Below are 24,202 nucleotides of genomic sequence, written 5' to 3'. Positions count from 1 at the left end.
TGATAGAGAATTGCATTGAGTGATTTAAGCATATGCCGCACTTCAGAACCTAAAGCAGTACTGTCAGTGGACTTTTCTCCTTTCTCTTTGGTTGCTTGTCTTTAAGAAATATTACAGGAAAGGGTTCAAGTGTGGTGGGACACAACCGTTTTAAGTGGTCTGATTAGCATTTGGGTTTCTAGCACAGCACCAGGTATGGTGCATAACCCATTGGAAGTACTAATTCCCATGCAGGACTATGGATAAGAGAAGTCTCTGAACCCTAGGAGGTTGTTTAAAGTCTTGCTTAAACATCTTTCTACCTTATCTAAAAAAAATCAAAGCTTCCCCATGTAATAGTTCTTACAGTACAGTAGTTTTTCCAGTGCCCTACGCTGAAGCAAGGGTGGGCTCTATTTCTTGATTTCATAAAGGCAAATTACACTTAGGTGAACAATTTCAGGGACAAAGAAGAGAAATGTAACTTTTCAGATTAAACGCTTTACAGCAATAAATACAACAAATTGTTAATCCTCTGTCATTACAAAAAACCATTACAGAATTATTACAAAGATTACTTACATTTCCATATATGTTACACATTTGCAGAGGAAGAATGGACCTTTCCAGGACTCAACACATAGAGCTTATTGTTTGTGAAAATAACACTGTAATGAACTTTATAAAAGGGATGTTTTTTGTCCTCTCAACCCTAATTTATCATCGGAACCATTTTTCCACAGATTTTGTACTCAGGACCTTAAAATGGTTACTGATAAAGGGAAACTTCACTCTGGTGAAGGCAGAAGGATTTTCAAAGGCTTTGACAGTCTACAAAATTGATTTCAGAATACAGTCAGATGCTTGCTCTTACCCTCTGGAGGAACATCTTTCTGTGACTACAGAACGTAGCTGGCTACAAAAATACCTTAGGAGATAAGATCTCTACACCTCTGTGTTTCCCACTACACAGTCCAACATTAATGGCAATTAATAATTCCATGAATGCCTGGCATTTGCATGCCAGTCACAGAACTAATACAGTCAGACTGATTTATACATATCTCAGTATAGATATATATGTATATAAGTATATATGTATATATGTATCTCAGTATAGATAGAAAAGAAATGGTCCCTGGGGAGTGAATTTATATTTTGGCTCAAATTAACATGAGGCAGGGGAGGGTCCTTTCAGGTGGGCTACTGTGGGATGGTGATGAGAGGCATGAATTCTGGGGTTTGCATTGGACTCATACTCCCTCAACACCTTTTAAAACTGGATGATGTTAATCTATGCTAATTCCAGCCTCATTAGCCTTTATCTTCAGCCATGAAGGACATATCTCTCTGAAATGTATTGAATACCCTACTCTTGACAAGCAAGGAAATATGCAATGACTTTTAGGCCTAGCTGGTATCTTATTTGCAAAGATTTGACCCTTCTGCAATGCCTGTGGGCCAGATATTTATATTTTTGTTTGTGCTGAGGAAATCACCAGGCTGTTAGGTAAGCCAGGGTGCGTATTTCCAAATCTCTCTGTGCAATACTATGCAAACTAAAGCCAGCCTTCAAAAACTCATGCAAACTGCACCAGTGTGGAAGCAATCAAGAAGTCTCTTTGCCTCTTCTGTCTTCTCTTTTGGCAATACGCATACAAAAATATATGAAAGAAATGGGCATAAGGAGGTGATGTTCGGCATTTAGGTCATGACTCACAGTTGCATGGCATCTTTCTGGCAACATCCTAAATATGCCTGTAAAATTTTGATCGTAATCTGTGCTATAGAGAAAGATAGAGAGGCAGGTAGAAAATAAGCTTTTTAGATCCAGTTTTTCATTATCACACTAAGTGTAATGGCATTTTCTTTATCTGAGTTAAAAATGTGTATGTTACAACAGTGTTGGATGAGGAAACATTATCGGGAATGAGAGAGAAGAGGAACTGGGTTTGTGCTGTACTCAAAGACTCATAATACCTCTTAGGTACTTCTGCACAAGGTGCCTGGCTACGGTGATTACCATCAACATAGTGAGACTGAAATTACAAGTGAGACTGAGCTGCTTGTGTACCTGGCTCATTCAGTGTTTGCATTGTCTTTACACTTCTCCAGTGTTTTTTCCCTCCTCGGCATTGTCTTGGATTTGCCCAAGTGCAAAAAAACTGTGCAAAAAAAACCCCTGAAAAAAATCTGATTCCCTTCCCTTTCAGAATGTGGTACAAGGTTTGGGTGCTTTTTTCAGGAAAATCTTTTCTTCAACAAGCCAAACTCATGAAGACATTTTCTTTTCTCAATAGATAGTGGCTGAGGTAAGGGACTTTGCACTGCTACCTGTTGTGTGTTGCAGTGAATTAATGTTTGCTTTAGCTAGATGCACCCATATACCATTTTAATGACACATTAAATGAAGACATTGAATTCTGTGAGACCACTCGTGAATAATTGTTCAGAGGCTCATTGTCTGACCCTGAATTAATGAATTACAGTCATGTACTAGTAGAATCAGAGAAGTGAAAACCAGAACATTCTTCCATCTCTCATTAAAATAATTACAGCTTCTGAAGAGTAGATTATCTGGCTTTTATTCTGTTTGGACCCAAGTTCATAATTTCATAAAACTTTCTGCCTTTGTGTTGGCAACTTAAAAATTGCTCAAAGTAGGGAATTTTCTGGCTGTGTTTCTATTGCTTTTAACAGCACCCTAGTGTAGAAACCTACTTTTTATAATAACTTTTTGGAAGTTCAGTTAAAATATGAGTTGGTCCTCCCTATATACAAGATGTCTTAATTCTTCTGAAAATGTTTATAAACCCAGTTATATCTTTGTCCAGAAAAATGTAGCTGAAATAAAATCATAAATATTCTTATGAGCTATCATTTGATGACAACTGTTTGTTCACCATGGAAATGGCAAGATTAATAAGAAAACCTTCTTGAAGATGACACCAATGTAAAGTCACTTTTCCTTGTTATAATAATTTAGTTTTATGAAACTGTTTACTAACAGACAGCAATATATTTTTCTATATTATCATATATAAGGTCAGGTTTCTTTCTGACCTCATAGAAATAATTAAGAAAATGAAACAAAGAAGACATGAGTGAGTTTTAGAAGTGAGTTAATGTCATGTATGTGACAGACATTTGAAAAGTAAATAGTTTTCATTTTTATCAGATTTTCATTCTTATTCAAAATCCTCGCAGTCTATTCAACATTCTGTAGTGAATTTAAAGTTTATTAACTTCCCAATGTTCAGAACATAGGAAATATAGATGTACCGGTCTGTTAATGTAAAGCATATATGACACCATCATTAAAAGTTAAAAGCAAGTTCTAAAAAGCTGTGGTCTACATTCTTTTTAATATCTGAAAAAGGAAAGTTTAAGAAATGTTGTATTAAGGCAGATATGGAGAGCATTAGCTACGGTGAAGAGAGCCAGAAAAGAGCAGAATTAAAAAATAGGTTCTCTGTGTTTTTCAGGGTGTGATTTGACAGCGTGTGACCTACTGAACCTCTACTTGTTACTAAATGTTAGCGTGTTTTGCTAACATATGTATACAGCCCTAGGAGTCACCAGAAAACCTAGTAATTTTGCAAACACAACAGTGATCTCTATGAAAAGTTTTGGCTTTTTACCAGTTCTTTCATTCAGAAATAACTGCGGTAGCCCAGATAATCACTGTACAGCTGCTGGGATAATGTCCTCTACTTGACATGCAGTCCGCTAAAACATCAAAAGCATTAGAAGATTGACTGGCTTGGAATGAGAATAACATGAGAAGATAATAATGTTCTGCAAGTGCAGAGGCTTCTCTAGAACCATACTGGGTAGGACCAGAAAGAAAATAATTTGATTTTTTGAACATTTCAAAGGATTCTATGTTGGAGGTTTTTGTTGGGTTTTTTTCTGGTGCACCAGAAAACAAAAGCTTTACAAAGTATTCTTGAAGAAGCCTGGGGAGATTGCTCCGTAGCAATTAGATGGCTGGTGGTGAGACCTAACAAGGAGTGAGTGCAGAGTAGTGCTTGCAGCAGAGCACTACCATAAAACTGGACTTCAGGTCACCAGCAATGGTCCAACTGGTGAGTCAGTTTGGCTCACTGTTGCTGGAGTATTAGATAAAGAATGACTAAACAAAACGGAGCAGTTCCTTTCAGATTGCTTGGGAGAAAATGGAAAGCTTCTCCAAGGAGAACCTTTTTATTGAATTTTAATGTGCGAAGTACTAAACAGAGCTGAGGAAAAAATGTTTCTATGTTGATTTATTTGCTATATTTAAGAAATATTTGATTTGATTATCCCATTGAATGAGCTTGTGAACAATGACAATGAACAATGACAATGTGAATGTTTCCTGAAAGCAGTGGCTTCTGTCGAATAGAAAACACAGATTTTATTTTTATATATGAATAATTATTCTTACTCAGGGAATAGAATAGCCTCGGTAGTCCTAGACAAATCTGGAGCAAATATCTGTTAAAACAAGTTAATTTTAGAAAAATTCTCCAAAATAGATTCCAAAATGGTTCTTTCCTTTAAGAGGAAGAAATACCTAAAAATTTGAAGCAACATAAATTCCTCCAACATTTTTCAGCTCTATCTGCATACTGACATCATTATGGTACCGTTGGTGTTTTGAAGTTCACATCACCTCAGAGATTTAGAACTGCCACAAGCAATGAACCTGTTGTTGAGAACTTCTATTTGTGAAGCTAACCAAATTTCTTCAGTCCCCCTTTGAATCTGACTTGATGTACGTAGTATTTATATACTGGGAAAAGAAGAATTATATCACTAACAGGGAGGAGAAGCAAAAGCACCTGGGCATGCAAAAGGCAGGGTTTTTTCTAGCCTTTAGGCAGCAGGGCTGAGCCGGGGCTGCAGCCAGGCATGAGGAATGATGGCAGAGTGGGTACAGCAGTGCTGTGTGAAGGCATTGCCTTGCAGTAAGTCACCTGTTAAAGGATCCTGTGAGGCTTCACTGCTGCATTTTCATTACTTCATTTTATACATTCAAAGCTCCCTATTTCATTAAATTGGGAGATATGGTCTGCTTCCAGTCTACTTCGGAGTCTAGTCAGTTGGGATTGCTCCACTTCTGTCACTCTTTCAGGAAAACAGCTTCTGGAGAAAACCCTCACTTGCCCTGTGGCTCACTTGTATTTACTGAGTTCCTTTGGCATTCGAAGAAATCTTATGTTGTATAGGAATGAATGCGAGGTTAGATGAGGACAGGACAGGGTAGATGCTTTCCTTCTCTAAATTTCACGATTTTAACTACAGCTGGTATAGAGTCCTGGTTAAACCTGTTAACTCTGCATTTGATTTTATGGAGAAGCTGTTTATTGATAAAAGCACAGTGCACTCTGCCTGTGAAGTCTCACTCCTATTACAAGGTCTTTGAGGCCACAGTTTCTCATTGTGGCATTAACAATTTGTATTTGTATTAATTATTTGTCAAATACTGATGGTTACTATCTGAAGCGTGACAAAACCTGCTGTCTGACCCAGTCCCAGAAATCATACAGAAAAAAGAATTTTAAGTAGGTATCCTCCAATGTATTTTGTTCAATAACTGCTGTGATTATTCAATCATGAAGTAAAACCAGGTTTCTATTAGAGGTGGATATAGCATTGCTGATTAGGCAGCCCACTGCTGCATTAACATGAGTATTTTTTATTTAGTGAATACCAATGTCATTTGGCAAGCTTTATAAGTTTATAAAATCTGCTAAAGTTCAAAACCATTTTAGAGAAACGGCTAGAGTAAACATTAACAGCCTCATTTGCTTAGGTTGGGTAACTTGAAAAGACTGCACAACATCAATGAAAATGCTTTGTCAATCACATTCTACACTAGATTAGTCTTAAAGTCCAAGGAAGAATCAAAGTTCACCTGAGTATATAACTTCTGCCTAGCTCCCTAAGTATCCTTTCTAAGTTTAATGAAAAAGAAAAAGGAAGGAGAAGGAACAGTCGGTAGCTATTGAGGAAATAATAGACTCCTCAAAAATAAAACTGGTGAGCAAAAATTTTCTTTGTCTTTCTTCCATAGTATAAAGGTGCTAGATAGGAGATTATGTCTTCCAGTTACAAAGAACTAAAAGTGAAATGCACAAACTGAGAACTTAGACCTGTTTTCTGCAGCTGGAGGTGTCTTTTGCTATCACTACCACTGCTGTTTTGAATGTCATGCAGATGCCAGATGAGGGTTTGTTTTCAGTATTTCACACAATACAATAGTTTGAGGATGAAAGGGGCAGAGTACAGCTATCTTGTGTGCTCTAGGTACTCCAGATAGATTGGGTGTGAGTGTTTGCAATTTACCTCCTTCTGTAGAAAAGGTCTTTACAGCATAGAGAATACAATACTTCGGGTCAGAATAACTGTGGTCCACTTTTTCATTGCTGCAGCACTCAAAAGCTGTGCAAAATGCTCAACTAGCTCAGCTCTGTCTCTAACACTGCAAAAGCACTATGTCTAATAAATCTTCTCTGCTTTGGGGGTAAACTCTGTGGCTTCAAGCAACTGGAGTAAATTTTTCCATAACTATGAAATGAAGGAAAAGTTCCTTATTCGTCTTCAGTTTTCTCTGTTGGAAAGGTAAATAGACATAAATGGAAGTATTACTTTAGAGTTGTTTGTATGTAAGCACCTCTTACAAACAAGGTCTTTATCTTAGAGCTTAACACACATTGAATGGAGGTAAGAGAAAAAGATACATAAACCAAGTTTCTAATTCTCCTAATATGTACTCCTCATTAATTCTAAGCCCCTGTGCAGCAGGATCTGCAAGCACATTCCTGCTGTTTGGGGCCATCAGGCAGTCTTACGGTAAAGCCCTGCTGCACAGCCTTTGCTTCGTGTCTCCTGTTGTCTGCATACAACAATGCAATACAAGACCTGAAGTCCTTAGTAGATGATAGATAATAAAGAAGGCTACATTAAACTCCTTGGGGTCTGTAGAGTACAGGTTATGATTGCTTCTGGAGCTAAACTTGATGAATTTCTGTCAATGGCATTTACATAGGGTAAATAAAAGACTTCTTTGCTCAGGGCAACAACAGTGGCACTTGCATCATTTTCCAGGCACAGTCAAGCTTCTTACTCCAACATAAAGCTAACTTGCAAAAAATACAAAGATTTCTTAATAACCATTTTGAGAAAAAAAGAATCCTGAAAAATAATAATTTTTTTTTTTTTAACCCCTCCTTCTCCATTAACCAAGGTCTTTTATGACCTTCATTATATGTGTACAGGAGTTTATGGAGTAGCTAACTATGTGTTTATATTTACACTAGAAATGAACACTTGGGAATACATCTAAAATCAACCGCTAGAGAAAGGAATTCCAACCAAAATGAAAGTCTGCATGGTACAAGTTAATCTACCTGAACACACTACATCACAGAAATCAGTAAAAACCTTACTACAGTGTATTCAGATGCTTAGGTGATATGTGAAATGTATGAAGATATGATATAAATTCTGGTAATAGAGATGTTATCATCTATATTTCAGAGAAAATGACCCATATTCTAATCTTGCAAATCCCCCTGGTTTTCATTTGCCCCTCAGCCTCTATTTTTCATTTTTCTTGTGTTTTTGTGCTGATGTTTGTTCATTGTTTTCACAGGAAGAATTTGAATTATTTGATAAATGCATTTTCATATGGTAGCCAGAGAAATAAAAGTAAGTTGGACGGAACCACAAATAAGTGGATTAGCTGGTGCTACTACTGAAATAATCTTAGTAAAATGGCTGTCAGAGCTGTGGTTTGTCATCTTTGGGTTTCAGACCCTGAAGGTTAGTAGGGTACTACTCTTGTGATGTTTGATTTCCAGCTGCAAGCTGGATGGCAGTATTACAGCATCACTTCTGGTTCATGTCTGTTGTTAGTTTTGTAGCCAGCAAAGCCAAGAACAGTTAAAACATATAATTAAGAGATGATAACCGAAGGAACAGAACTGTCCTGTAAAAGGCTGATTCTCCAGAAAATTCCTTTGCTTGGTCATATTTGATCAGACATTTATCTAGACAACGCAATTCTGTGTATATGATCAGGGAGGAATGTACTTTAACTGGGAATATGAACAGAGTTCATTTTTCTCTGATGAATAATGAACCAGCTTGATGACCATTATTTGAAGATAAAAAATGAACCATTTTCATGCATAATATATAATATGTAATATAATATATTTGAACAGTAAGTCTTTGGTTGAGGAATGTGTAATTATGAACCGTGTTAAAGATAAATATAGAAAGAGATACAATTTGTTCAAAGGAAAACAAGTCTGAAAAGGGAAGCATTTGCTTTTCTGCTGTTCTCTTTAGATAATGAAAAGAAGAACTGGAACATTTTTGTGTTGGTTATTACTAAAGAACACTTATTTTCAAATAGAATAATTTTGTATTGCAACTGGAAAAAGACCTAAAACATTTAGCTGTGAATGGTATCTTCCTGTTCTTCTCTAAAACCAGTGTACTACAACCTTTTTGGCAGTTGACAGTGTAAACACATACTTACAAACAAAAGGATATCATAGCTTATATTTATCTTTCTTCAAGCAACATAGCAGTTGCAAAGGAAAGCCAGAGACTGAACCCGTCTTCTGAGTACATGACTAGTATTGAGCCAAAAGATTATGCATCCTGTCTTCAATACCTTTGAATTAGATGAAAGTCACCAGTTTATTAAAGCACACATTGAAGATACAAGAATTATACCTGTTTTCCCGTAGTCAAAAAATGGAAACACCCAGCATATCAGATATTACTATTTAGAAAATGGATTTACAGTGACTGGGATATCATGCACTTATTGATGAACTCACTATTTGGTCAAATTTGGTTCCCATTTTGAAGTTAATTTGCAAACTTCAGAGACTGAAAAAAAGGGGTTTTTTTTAACCTATCATGAACAAGCAGAAAAGGAATGACAAGAAATTAAGTATATGGTTTCTGTGTTTTGTATCCCAGTGATACAAATACTGAGCAAGGTTTTACTTGATTTTTAAAGGGAACTGTGGACACAGTTACAAATTTAGATTTCTACATTCGGAAATCTATGCAATAATAGTGCAAAAACTTTGTAAAATAGCTGCTTTGAATTTTTAACTAAAACAAATAAGCAAGAACTACATTGAAATGGATGGGTGCTAACGTATTTTTTGTGGCTAAATAGGTGAAGCACCCTAATTTTACAAAACTGTTGCTGAAAGTGATACTATCAGTTAGGTTCATGAGAACATGATTTAGGTGGGATATATTTACTGGTGGGAAAGGATAAAGTATTGTTTAAAAATTCACATGAGAATGCTTCATTCTAGATGCAGTCTGAGCAAGTACTAATTTTTGCCAAGCACCGAAACAAATTTTCTGTTGCAGATATAGTGCTCAACCTTTCAGGTTAGGTAACTACATAGTTTCTTCTTGTGATAAATTGAGCAGCATGCATTATGCTTCTCTGCTATTTCAGTTTGCAAAGTCTGTGGGTGCAGTCCAGGCAATCTGACCATGTGTAATTGTGCAAGTGTGATTCTCAGAACTGTCTGTTCTGCAGAACTGCTCTGGATGTATGCCATACTTCTATTACTGCAGGAAATATAAGCATGTAGACACCTGGGTGAGTTGCATGTCTGCAGTCATTAACTCTAGAGAAGATGGTAGCAAAGGAAGTATCTGTTAGCTGGACTATTCCTGCAGCTTGCTTCCCACTTGCCTTCTTCTTCATGGGCTCTTCTGACCCGGGCAGAATGAAAACCTCTGGTAGCAGCAAACTGGTCCTGACTTGTGCATTTTGGGGGGGGGGAACGCACAGGGGGTGTCTTGATCCTTCTGATCATACACTAAGGTTTGTGAATATGATTGAGGAAACAAGGACCTGGGACAAATGATAGCTGGAAATAAGCCTCCACTAACAGGACAGCTAGCAGATAGGACAAGGGGTAATGGGTTTAAAATTAAACAGGGGAAGTTCAGGTTAGATATAAGGAAGAAGTTCTTCACTGTGAGGCTGGTGAGGCACTGGAATGGGTTGCCCCATGAAGTTGTGGCTGCCCCATCCCTGAAAGTGTTTAAGGCCAGGTTGGACATAGCCTTGGGTGACATGGTCTAGTGTGAGGTGTCCCTGCCTATGGCAGGGGGGTAGGAACTAGATGATTTTAAGGTTCTTTCCAACCCTAACTATTCTATGATTCTATGACAGTCCATCCTGCTGCCTGTCCCCAGGTCCTTCAAGGGAAAGCAAACTAGCTGATTAATTGTTTTGATCTGTCAGGACAGTCCAGATGCCTTTGGTGAAAAGCTCTTGCTGTTCTAGTGTTTAGCCATTTTAGGCAAGTAGAACATGTCAGGTGTCTGATCTTTAAAAAAGTACATACCTTCCATCAATTCCATAATGAATGGCATCTTTTTGGATGTATGGAGAGCTGTTTGCTACTGGAATTGTTCTTTTGAGCGAGTCCTGCATATCCAGGGTTTGTTGCTTGTAGCCTTCTTTTACGAATGTGCATTAGTAAAATGCAATGCAGATTACATAGAAAGATCTGAACAAGGTTCTTTTCAGGTTAAGGGGCAAGCTAAAGAGATGATAAAGATTTTGTTAAAAGAGAAGTTATTAATGGAATGCTCCAAAATCAATCCTTAGCCTCAGTTTATTTAATATTTTCATTAGTGACCTTGATACAAAAAAAATACTTTTATGCTCATGAAATTTACAGAGGTAGCAAAAGTAGAAACTATTGCCAATACAAAGGAGGATATCACAGAGGAAGAATGACTGTGATGACAGAATAGTATAAATGGAAGGAATGTAATAATACTGAGTGCAAGGTCATTCATTTAAATACTAATAACAGGAATGTCTGCAGTAAGCTGAGAGCTCATTAACTGGAAATGACAGAGAAAGATCTGGTTACATTAGTTGCTCAGAGGATGACTATAAGCTGTCAAAATGATGGGACTACGAAAAGGAGATAAATATCGTCTTAGGATCCATCAAGAGAGAGATTTCCAAGTGACAGAAGGAAATATACACTGTGGGATTTACTGGATACAAAACTTTTAGAATGCTGTAGACAAATAAAGGTGTCCACTCTTCAGTAAAACTAACTCGAAGCAGGAAAGGTAGAGAGGTCCATTAAGACATACTGTAGCATGTGAAGTCTGGTTAAAGAGGCATTGCCAGTTCAACTTAGCAAACCAAGGCCTTAAGAGAGCTACGGTTACTCAAAATAATCACACAGGGATGTTAAACAATGAGCTATATAAAATAAAATTTGTCTAGCAATGGAAATAAAAAGAAAGTTTTTAACAATGAGTTGCAATTATTCCACTTTCGGAACATACTCCAAATAAAAATATTGGAGATGTGAAATCTAACTGATTTTAGACAGAGCATTATTGGTTTATGAAGTGGATTATGTGATGACATGTTAAATGAACACAATATCCAGGAACTGTTTTCCAGACTGGGCATACTTCCACATTCAGCAAAATTTTTAAATTAAATAAAATCTAGCTGACTTAGGAAGAGAGGTAGGGTGTTATTTTCCAGCTGTGCAACATTGACAGTGATAAAGCCATGATTCTTACAGACTTGAATATTGCTATAAGACAAACATGTCATGAGAAGATTAGCCACAATGGAAAAATACAGTATGTGATCATGTAAGTGACATTATCGTGACACAGAGATGTCTAGGAACTATAGGTGAACAGGCGCAGACAACCTGCATCCAAATATTTTATTACCATATTAAGAATCTTTCCCTTTCATTCCTGGAAGGTATAGAAATACTGTTTGGTTTAAGTCTTCCTTGAAATTACATATTTACCAATAGCTGCCATGCTATTTGATCACAGCTGTCCATTGCTAGACATCCCTGCAGGTAACAAACCCTTAATATTTTCCAGACAATGCTGCCTGCATAGCAGTTCAGACCCAAGTATTAAATATAATAAGCTTCTCTGTATGAGACCTTTATAGTACTTGTCTTAGAAACTGCCAGCAAGCACATGGTCACAGGCTCTTGTGAGATGCTGCTGATCTCAAGCCAGGTACTTGCTCAGGTACTTCAGCTGAAGTTGTCATTTTTAATTGGTCTAAGTTGAGCATCTTTCCAGACTGAGCCTCATGAATGGAAATTCTCATGTTCCAGTCTCTGCACACAGGCATTGAAGATCCCATGACAGTTTATACAAAAGGAGGGACGTTAACCCCTGTGTCCTTGCCAAACGCTAACTTTGTTAATTACAGTCTGCTTTCTTTAATTCTCCTTGCAGTTTTAATTAGATATGGTATTATTCTCTTCCTGTACCACATTGTCACTGGTTATTCCCATTTAACCATTCACTGTGTTAAAGGTTGTTAATCTTTTGTCCGAATCTAGCTGTATTTTAGAACTAGAAAAAAAAAAAGGCTAATTGTATACTGCTATTTTTAATATGTGTGTCCTCACCCCTTCTGAGCCACTTGCATCTACAATCTCAGACACACATACATGAGTATCATGAAAGGAAAGGGTGGAAATTATGTGACTTACTAGGACTTCTCAGAACAGCGCAAGTGTGAACTAATACAGCTCATGACACCTGCAGGATAAATAGATTATTTCCTGGAACTTTTCATACCTAAATGTTTCCATATCTCTAAACTGAAGGCAAGAACATGCTTTTGACATAGTGTAATCTGCTGGAGTTTTAATGTGCTTTGGGGTTCATCAGGTGTGAAAGTTCTGTACACTTGTAACATCATCACCATACACATATGATATAATCACAAATTTCAAATAAATTGTACTTTTGGTAAGATTGTACCAGACTTTTGTAAGATTATGTCAATGTACTTATTTATCTTGCAATGTAGAACTGGAAGTTATTTGAAGCCTGAATGCTGCAAAAACTATCCCTGCTTACATGACACTGTAAGAAATACATTGCATTATGGTCTACATGCCATGTCCAAACAATTAGATGAATTTTGATACACAATTTGTATAATATATTATGCTATATATTTTAATTTTATACTTTTAATATTAGTTATTTCCCAGATGTCTATATTTCTAAAAAAGCTTCCTGCTATAACAGACAAAAAAAGTATCTGTCCTAATGTTGTATTGAAATTGCACAATTTTTATTTTAAGATTGTTCTCAGTGTTCAGTAACATTAGCAAGGAAATTCCTTGGGATCTTCCATGCTTGACATCAATGCAGGGCAAATTCAGTTCCAACAAAGTACTTTGTTACATTTTTTATTTTTAAAACTCTCCCATAATCAGAAATGTGAATATTTTTCAAGAACAATCCAGTCTGGTTTGCTTTGTTCTTATGTGATTTTTAAAATAAGAGTGTATTTGCAAATTTTCACATTCAGAGAGCAGTGAGGTGTCATGAGGAGGTACGTGCAGGAGAAACCCTGCAACAGTCACACCAGGCTTTCTTTAGAGTTAAGAAGCAGATGCAGGTGATTCACTTCATTCTAAGTGTCCGAGACAGGTCAGATTAATCATCTCCTATTTCTTCTTTTGATCCTGAATCCTGACATTGGCAGTTATTCCTTGTGCACTAATTCATAGCAGATATTTCAATGTGTCTCCATAGCTGTAGGAAAGAAGTGACTGTCAAGGTAGTCTAATTTACTCGTGCTTTATACTCACTTTGCCCTACTGTAAGTATGAAAATGCTTTGCTAGCTAACTGAGAAGACAGCGTGTCAAATGGAGATCACCGGTGGCTCTGCTCTATCCATAAAGAAGCCACTTATCCATCATAGTGGCCACTGAGATTTCTACTAAATACACAGAAGAAAGAAGTATTTGATAGTGTGATTAGCACAACTTCTTTGAGCAGAATCATCCAGACAAATGCTGAAGGGAGACAGCAAGCCTAGACCTGGAAGGAATAAAGGTATCAATAATAGAAACTCTTTTTGTGTGAGTCCTTTTTATGGCCAGCTGAGTAAACTGTTTATTCTGTTTTCCAATCCTTCAGCACACTGGCTGAGATGATGACAGGCTTAAGGAGAGTCAAACCATTCTCTATTCCTCAAAAGTATCTTAACTATTGATTATTAAAACCAGTTCTACTAGTCATACCTGTGATTCTGGCACTTAGAAATTAATGCTTTCAAGATAGAGAAATGAGCGAGAATTTTGTAGGCAGTCTGTTGCATAGGATCATTCTCTGATGTCCAAGTTCTGGAGAATAATTTAAGACAATTAGAATTAGATCAAATTTCTCTTTAATGGCGTGACAGAATGATGCTGGTTTTGATACTCTTAGTGATTAGAATCCTGGACTCCTTTGGCCTTCAAGATTGCCTCCTCAGGGACTCTGTCAACCAGTCTCCTAAACAGGCCAAAATCTGCCCTCCAAAAGTTCAAGATAACAGTTCTGCTGACCCCCTTCCTTACTTCTCCAGGAGTTGAAAAAGCCATCATCTCATGATCACTGTGCCCAAGACAGCCTCCAAACACCACATCACTTACAATTCCTTCTCTGTTCAGAAATAACAGGTCCTTCCTTAGTTGGCTCCATCAATAGCTCTGTCAGGAAGTTATCTTCCACACACTCCAGGAGACTTCTTTCAGCTGCTTATAGAATATTTTTTCTGCCTTTTCATCCTGGTTGCGCGGTCTTTAACAGACTCCCATCGTAATATCTGCCTTGTTGGCCCTCTCCCTAATTCTCATTCATAAACACTCAACACTATAGTCACTATTATTAAGCTCTAGACAATCAAAACACTCCCTCATATACAGGGCTACCTCACTGCCTCTCCTTCCTTGCCTATTCCTTCTGGATTAGCACTTATATGAACCACTTTAATTAGTGAGGTTATAGGATTGTAGGCATCAGTAGATTTAATGGGTTTGGAATTCATTTTCATCGTCTCCACATGGAGTTATGACTCTGCTTTCCTAATGACTGATAAAAGTTGCCAAATGATCAGTGGAAAAGATACTGGAGATGTCTGTGTGAAAGAAAGGTGATATAGGACTTTTAGGAAAATCATTCATGACTTTTGATGTTCAATGGAAGTATTAGTGCAGATAGACATAGACCACGGACAGACTCTTTCTTGCAGCCCTGGATAACACTGTCACAGCAGTTTTGCTGATGGAAGAAGGCTTATGATCTCTTATCACTCCAGACAATCACATATGAGTTAGATGGATGTAAATTCATCAGCTGTGTAACAAATTCAGCTGAAATGTCTATCTGTGGTTTTAAGTTGAGTTTACTCACCCTCCTTTGAGCCCTTATACTCTTCTGAACTTTCAGATGTGTTGGTATTATTTTTTCATTGCCAGCTAAATTGACCATTCATGACCTTTTCTCCTGGATTTGGGCCTTATTATCATTTGAATTCACACTTTCATTAATAGATGATAGAAATTTAACAATATTTTAAGGAGAAAGATTAATTTCAAGTTAGATATAAGGAAGAAGTTCTTTACTGTGAGGGTGGTGAGGCACCAGAACAGGCTGCCCAAATAAGTGGTAAATTCTCCATCCCTGGCAATGTTCAAGGCCAGGTTGGACAGAGTCTCGGGTGACATGGTCCAGTGTGAGGCATCCCTGTGCATTGCATTTGGGTTGGAACTAGATGATCTTAAAGTCCTTTTCTACCCTAACCATTCTATGGATGTTCTGTGAATGAATTACTGCTTGAAGATTAGAGGTAATCATTGATGTACCTTGTGTTTGTCAAATGGTGGTTTAAAATTCTGAAATTTTTTTTAATTATTGGCATTGAAATTCTTATACATTAAAAAGATTGCCACCAGTTTCATGCAAGTTATTAAACTCACTTACACAGCTGAGTAAAATATGTAAAATATGACAGATATGCATTTTACAGTCATTAGATTATTTAGTAGGTTATATTATTCTCAGTGGTTGATGTTTCCTGGCATTTCACAAAACCAGTAGCCTGACCCATATAACAACCTTATCCAAAGTCCACTGGAATAAGTATAGGATCACATTGACTCTTCATTTTTTATATTGCCCTGTTTTCATGTCATTTCAATAAGCCACATTCATTTACATGAATGTAGGAAATAATTAAATATGTGTCTAGAGCTAATATGAGTTCAGTCTTGTGATGTAGTTGTACTATGCTTGAAAGAAAGAAAATGCAAAGGTAAAGCTGCAGTGAATTCAGTATTACTTGTTAGTTTACCACTTTGGAATGAAACTAAGGTGCTTAATGTGAGAATGCGCTTAGCATTCAAATCCTACATATTAAACATAGCTTGTTCTTGAGTAATACTCAACTGAATTCCAAACATTCTTTTAAAAAGTATTTTCATTGAGAGATCAAATATGTAAGCAGGTTTTCAAAATTGGCTTGATGTTGTGATTTCTAAAGGTATTTAAGAATTGACAGCTCTCTTAAGTAATAAATCTCTACCTTAAAAATTAATGTTACTTATATGTATTAAAAAAAGAATCCTGATTGCTTTAAGTCATTGTAGTTTATACAGCTGGGAGAATTTAAAACAATCTCAGATTGTTTTTTTTTTATTTTTTATTTTTTTATTTTTTTTATTTTTTGTTTAATTCTCAGATAATTTAGTAAAATTATAATCAGAGTCTAAAAAAACCTGGTTCCCAGCAGAACTGTGGTTGGTGTCTCAGTGGCCTGTCTGAAAAATTCCAGGGTATTTCAGTATCCATGGGTGCAGAGCATATCTGTAAAAACATGTTTTCTTTTCTATGAAAAACAATTTTCTTAAAGAAAATGCTGTTTCATATCAATATTTTTATCCACAATTTTTATCACTTTTTCTTCCTTTTTATTGTTCCTTTTTTCTTGGCCAGGTGGCACCAAACTCACTTTCTCTGTCCTTGTGTGGTGGCTGCAAAAGAAAAATTTTCAGCACAAACATTATAAGCATGATAAAATGAAAAAAATGTGTTGCTTTTATTGCCTTAGAGGGCAATAAGAATGCAAAATATTTTTGTGTGTGAATCTTCATTTGGACTCCTTTATACAGTTGTTTGCACATGAAAATACAGAAATATATAAGACAATGGTCAATGCTGAAAGTTTGGTTATATGGTCATCGAAACTGTGCAGACCCTGAACTGTTGTTCTTTACTGAACTTTTATGAATTTTACAGTTATTTCAGATATGTAAAATTATTCAAGTAAAAGTAATATTTGGGTAATTATCTGGAATCAATAGAAACATACTTTAGCCCCACTTCCCTTTAACTGCATTCTATAGGTTTATTTAAGTAATATTGTATTACATTTGGGAAGGTAGTGGTATACATGATCTTACATGTTATGGATCATGAAACTATTAGGTTATCTGGTCTATCCTGACAACTGCACGATTTTTTTTTCCTTAAAGCAGTTTCTTTGATATTCTGTCCACTCTAATTTTAACTATTACACCTAACTGGGTCATTGAATCTTTATACTGCTAAACCAGACTCAGTGTGAAGTTGCTATTCAGAGTTTAGGGTTGTGGTTAAAAATTCACTGGTGAGTAGGTCAAAACTAGCAAGGTTATTTTCACTTTCATCCTAATTAATGTTTGAAGTGCGTTTGTGCTAATCCCGTTATTGGAAAATAAGGTATAGAAGCAATCAAAAAACAGACACTAGGGGCCATATCCTGCCATCACTCTGCATCTGAAAACCACAGAAATGGCACTTAGAAAGCTGCTTGTGTAACAGTGGCAGACTGTGACCCTTCATTTTCAATTTTACTTAATACTACATAAAGGTAAACTTTCCCTTTTGACACATATACACAGCTCCTTCTAAAGAACACGACTCACATCCAAAGAAGTTTGCTCTGTGTATTTATGGTTTTTAAATCTTTTAAGTTCTTAACTTATTTTAATATTTTTTCTTTCCTCCCCTTACTCCTCAAGCTATCTAGCAGCATTTTGGATATATATAACAGTGACCAGGGAATGGCACCAGCTAATATGGGTCTCACAAATGCTTGCCCAGCTAATCTACCAGTAAAAAGGGAACTCACAGGTAAAAGAACTCTGAGACTTTAGTATTTCATAATTGCAGAAGAGATGGTGTGTCTCTTAAAAGTTGAATAAATCTTACCTAAGAAATAGATGTCCATAACTGAATTCCTGAGAATTTTGCTCTTTGTAACTTCATTTAGGGAAAAGAACAAAGACCGAAGAGAAACTATTTATTATGTTCTCTTTAGCAATTCAGAAAACATGTTTGTTGCCTGATTTTTATGAACTTCATGCTTCTAATAAACCTAATTATTTTGGGAAGCATAGTGGATTCTTCCACATTTGGCTCCTGATCAGTGGTATAAATAAATTATCATCCATTAAATTTGTTCCAGGGAGAACAAATGGTTCTTTTAAAACCTTACAATAAGGCTATTCAAGGTAAATCTATATTAATGGATTAACAACTTTAAAAGTTACATTCAATTAATCCAAAGAATGCTAACAACCATGTACAGTTTATTAGTGTCGCTCAGTGGAAACAGTGAGTTTGTTCAGTATCGTACAAATCTGATTAACTCTTGCATTATGGGATATACAAATTCATATTCACATTAGTGTTTTGTAGTTTTATCCTCAGGTAAAATACAGCAAATTTGAGAAAAATACCCTATCATGTCGTTTCTATATTCTTAAATAAAATATTAGCAGTAGAAAATCCTTAAGCAACCTGCCAGACTTACTCAAAATTTAGTACTGGTAGAATATAGACTAGCTTATGATCTTGTATAATAATAAAAAGAGTAATGAAATAAAAAGACTAGAAAGCTGCTCTTTGAGACAAGAGGCCATTTTGAAAATGTGAAAGTACTGGAAGTGCAACTTCAGAACTGTTTTAATAAATGTTACTTTCTGTCAGAAGCAGATACACGAGCAATGGCAAAGGAGAGACAAAAAAAGGATAACCATAATCTCAGTGAGTATATGTTCATCTTCCACCTAATTAAATGGAATGTATGAGGAATACAAAAATAAAATACATTAGCTACCATGTCTCTGCTCTTCTTCTAGATCATCAACTTACCGGGATAATCAAATTGAACTCTGTCTGCAAACACAGCCAACCACAGAGACTTTTTCCTTGAAATTAATTTTTGTGACTTTTGACTTTCAAAATACTTGCTTATTGTAATTAATTTCTTTATGTATCATCTCCTGCTACTAGTTTTTATTCTAGAGTTGTACATGTAACCTGCATGCTCTAGTTGATGTTGTCTCTAAGAATTACAGTGCAAAACAGACAAGAAAGGAGGCAGATGATGAAAAAACAACAGTGAAAATCAAGTCTTCACACCTTATTTGCTGAAGCACCCAAGTGAGAGGCTGTATCTCTCTATGGATGATGGGAAGCAAAAATATTTGCAGAGGATATCAGGCAATGGCTAGACACTTAGTTAAGCGCTTACATTTGGGGAAATTGTATGTCACCAAAGGAGATCAGGGCAGGACTCACAGTGCTCTGACTTTGCCCTGATACACAAGCCCCTCACCTGCTGTAGGCTGGGATACACTTGTCTTTCCTTTATGAAGAACAGTGCAGCCATGCACAGATATTAGACATTGCAGTTCTAGAGGAATAGTTTCCTGTAGTTTAGGCTTAGAACATAGTGAAATTCATAGTTCAGTGTCTAAATACTGAAAATGAGCACTGTTGAAGTCATCTGCAAATTCCACAAAGGTGAAACTCCCTGGTGTGGAAACAGAGTGGAAAAAGGATATCTAAACATCAGAAAAAAAAAGAAATGTTAGTTCATGTTTAGACAATATGTGACTATTTCATTCTGTACGAATCTAGCTGTAAATGGGGGAGAAAACTTTAGGTAAGGTAAAATAGAAAGATAGTACTAATCATGGAGTTTGTCTTGTGAGTAAATCAGAGGCAGGTAAGAGATCATGTTGGAACTTTGAGGAAGAATTTTTCTTTACATCTACTCACTTGTTTTTATCTAATTAAAATGCTTTATGTTCAATTTCTCCAAGAATATTTCACCATAAAAATAGTAACTGTTTCTTTTTAACAGTTGAGAGGAGAAGAAGGTATAATATTAATTACCGAATCAAGGAGCTTGGCACACTCATCCCCAAGTCTAATGATCCGTGAGTTCAACAGCTTCTCCTATAATAATGTTTATAGTTTAAATATAGGGGTGGTGGAGGAGGAAGGAGGGAAGGAGGGGAAATAGGAAGAATGGGGAAAAGACTGTTGCATACACTAACTATAGGACCGAGTAATGGGAATAAAAATCTTCCATGCTGGGTCACTGGTTCAGATCAGGCTGTTAAAGCAACAAGCCTCTGACAGATTTCCAGGGCCTGTTGAGAAAACATATGTGAAAGGATAATAAAGTGAAAGTAGTTCCAGGGTGTTTGTCACTTCAGGAAATAAAACACCACCAACAAAACCGAAAAACCAAAATCTAAACAAAACCAAAAATAGGAAAAAATAAGAAAAGCCAAACAACAGAAAGTCCATCTCTCTGTTCCTGGGAGCAATCGTGTGGTGTCTCTGCCGAAGGAAGGAGTGATGCTTTCAGCCCTTGACATGGGCCCTCTAGTGGGATAAAGCAAAATGCATCTTGTCACTGTATGCCCTTTGCCTAAGCAAAAAAAAAAAAAATCAGCTTGAGTCTGTAGATTGAGCATTTTTCAGAAGTCCTCCACTCAGCACAGGGAAAACACCATTCCTAAAATGCAAGGATAAAAATAATAATTGCAATAATTGCTATAATATTATAATTTTATGGTAATGCTTATACTTACAGTAATACAAAATGCATACTGATTAAGCGATACCTGCATTCCCTTAAAGCTTATATTTGTCATCAATATGAAAAAAGCCTATTGCAGAATTAGCAATAACAATTCAGTGTGATATTTAATGCTGATCTTTAGCCTTACATTTCTCATGTTACTCAGGGAAATCTTAAAACCATGCACTAGCATGACTCTAACTCGAATAAAGTTGGTTATACAGATTTTGTCTTTATCATTTGCATGACAATGCAGACTTGCATGATACTTCAAATGAAAACATCTATTGATATTTCAACCTTTTTTTTTCTTTTTCCTGGGACTAAGAAACTTCTGATTGTATTAAGGATTTCTACAACAATATAAAGCTGTGTGAGACTTATGTAAGTGCAAGGTTGGAATAACAAGCCACTGGAGTGAAATCATCAGAGAGAAAGTTAACATAACAAATCCATTTTACAGAACTCTCAAATTTGGCTCCTTCTACAGCATCCACCCAAGATTAGATAAATGGGCATGTTCTTGTTATCAATATAGAATTAGGTATTGCTGCTGAGTTAAAATAAAAAGTGCTTTAAGTACCTAAATAAATTTTTGGCCACATGTGATCCATTGCAAACACAGAGTGGTAGAAGACTTTCAGTTTTGCTGGTGCATCTTTCAGTATTCAAGACCATTTGGGCAAGTGATTGAAAGATTTCTCAGAAAAACAGTGGATGGCACTGTTGGTTTGCAGCTATAAAGCAATACTGAAAGCAAGTTATACTGCAATTAGAAATGGACATGAGGTATAAATTCCAGTTGTGATTTATGATTGCCTACAGAGTGTGTCAGTTACATGCTTTGGTCTGGACTCAGATTTAGGTTGTGAACTTACTCAAAATATTAATACCTACAGCAATCACTTAAGTTCTTAAAATGAATGATCCAGACCTATAATTTTGCTCTAGTAAGTGTATGATGGATTTTACCCACAAATTTTGGTGGTGGCGTTGATGAAAAAGCTTCAGGTGCAGAACCTAAAAGCACCACCTTTTCTTGTTTTAGTCTGAAAGCCCATGACTGAAACAATCAGTGTGACAGCCCCAAAGTGGCTCATGTTTACAAAAGCAGGAGGTGAACTTAAGTGTCTCATGTTCTGATGACTGCTGTCTTCAAAAGGCTGGCAATCAGTGCTCCTTTTGAAAATAGGTTTATTTAGAAGCTTTCAAGTTGGTGTTAAAAAAAAAGAGGCATCAAAAGGTGAAGAAGTAGTTTATAACATAACTTTTCTATATCTTGGTGTCAGCTTACATTACTCCAAAGAAGTGTAAACAGTTTTTAAAAAGTATATATTAGTAGGTTGAAGTACATTAATTTGTTATGTTGTTTTGTTGGCTGAGCAGATCAATATTATTATTTCTTTCTGGTATGGTCCTGTGTTGCCAAAGCATAACTCAGTGTCCTTACCCTGTCTTTCAGCTCTTGCTTTTTCCTTCATAACACCTTACTGTGCCCCCAATCTGCCCCCTTCTTCTTTGAAAGAAAGAGATGTATCATCTCTTACAATACTTTATCTGTAACATTTTACCACACATAGCATTTTCACCTTATATATTGATTTTAGAAGATTCTTCTTTTAGTGGGAACTTAGCTGTAAAAGGAGAAACCTTACTGATGCTTGGACTAATGACAGTGAAGCAAATCAGCTTTTGTATTGAAGAGCAAATACTACTATAACTAAGCCATTGTGGTTAGCATGCCTGTCCCAGATGGCTTGCTTCAAGAAGATTACATTCAGACTCAGGAACAGAAAAGGACATTTTTGATGCTATTTGGAAACCTTTTATGATTTATATTTCTTAGAAGTGGTGTGTGGGGTTTTTATTTCAGTTCTGTTTTGTTAGTTATATAGTGAACTTGTTTGGCTCCTGCAGAGCTTCCACAGGGACTTTCTTTTGACTGGCTTAAACCCCTATTCTTCTCACTTTTTTTTATTTCTTCTTTTTTTTTTTTTTTTAATTTAATGATGAAAAGTGTGGATTACATTGCTTAAATGAATGGGTGTTTCAAGTTCACTTCATCAGCATTAGAAAATGGAGATAAGTATAAGTTGCAAAGAACTTTGACTCTTTTGTTTAATTTTCAATGCTTAGATATCCAAGTGGTAGATGATTCAGAAATGCAAAACAGTTATACAGAGTAATTCAAAAATAGAATAAAAAAAAGACTTAAAATACGCAGTCATATTTTGCTGAAAAGCGTATAACCTGCTCCTTTAAATATATCTACCTTTCCATTCATTGTTCCTTTGTGTTCAGCCTTTCAGAATCCACCTTTTAAGTGGTTAACTGGACTTCACGTTGTGATGGAGTCTGGAAATGCCTACACAAGAACTGCCTTATGACTAGAATTGTCAGAAATACTAAGAAGAAAAAATATTTCCTTTAAGATTTCCAATTGTTGTACAAAACTGGGATGTTAAGAGAACCACTGAGGATTTGGGCAGAAATAGTGGGCTGATCTCACTCTCTCTTCTCTGGTCTCTGCATCTGCCAGTGCCTGATTTTCTCTCTGTTGTTTGTGGATAGGTCTGTAAGTGGCTAGCACAAGCCATATTTCTTGCAGAGGAAAAGCTTGTATATATATATATACACACACACATATATATACATATACTGGTATTATAAAGAGGAAACTTGATGCCTCTTTCCAGAGAATCACTTTATAATCGTGCAAGTCATCAAAACAAGTGCAAAGTCCTTCAAGCTTAGCTTATAGCTGATTTCTCAAGAATAGGGGAAAAAAAACCAGTCTACAAACGTAGCTTCAACTTCACAAATATATTTGTTATCAGTAACTGTTTTGTGGCTGGAAAGCTTAGTGACTATCACCCTTTCCCAAACTGTTTTTGTTTAGTTTTAGTCTTAGATGATCAGGGGCTCGTATCTACTGGAGTTCAACTTGTGTAAACCAGTGAAGTTCCTTCGTCTTCAGCAAAGTTACTTAATGGAAATGAGTTGAAGATCAGTCTCATGGCTATGCTTCTTTTCTCCTAAATGAGAAACTCTCCTAGGTGAGAGTTACATGTTTTTGTCTGGGCATTTGAGATTTGTAGAGAGATTTAACTGGTGAAATTTGAAGGAGCTAGGGTTCAGAGACTAATAAAACACGTTCGGGGTTTTTACCTATTTGCTCCTTTTCCATGCAAAATCATGTTATGTGTGGTAGACCTCTCTAATTAACCCAGATTTCACATGCATAGCTTGCTAAACATTTCAAAATGTTGTATCACATGCACACACAGAGATACAGTCTTCATTTGCAGAGTTCGTTGCTGATGAGTAGACCTGCAAAACTTCTTACTGATCTCATATTACTGTTTCTCATGTAGAGTTTCCGATGTGTTTCAGCATTTACAGGATGGAGCCTCACATAAAAAACCCCAAGCAAACAAAGAAACCAACCCCTTCC

At 36.3% G+C, this 24,202-nt stretch overlaps 1 protein-coding gene across 1 annotated transcript in view; it reads left to right on the top strand.

Moving 5' to 3' along the window:
• Positions 1–24,202, top strand: part of TFEC (transcription factor EC) — a gene marked incomplete at both ends in the record, with an annotated part of 63,818 nt that overhangs the window by 35,345 nt on the left and 4,271 nt on the right. The window contains 3 exon segments of the mRNA XM_080623422.1: positions 17,888–17,999; positions 18,858–18,914; positions 20,020–20,095. Of these exon segments, the coding sequence (XP_080479548.1) occupies positions 17,888–17,999; positions 18,858–18,914; positions 20,020–20,095 (245 nt within the window).

Source organism: Psittacula echo (genome assembly GCF_963264785.1).
Source record: "Psittacula echo genome assembly, chromosome: 1".
Taxonomy (NCBI): domain Eukaryota; kingdom Metazoa; phylum Chordata; class Aves; order Psittaciformes; family Psittacidae; genus Psittacula; species Psittacula echo.
Note: the sequence above shows the minus strand (reverse complement) of the source record. Positions and strands in the feature narration are given on the sequence as shown.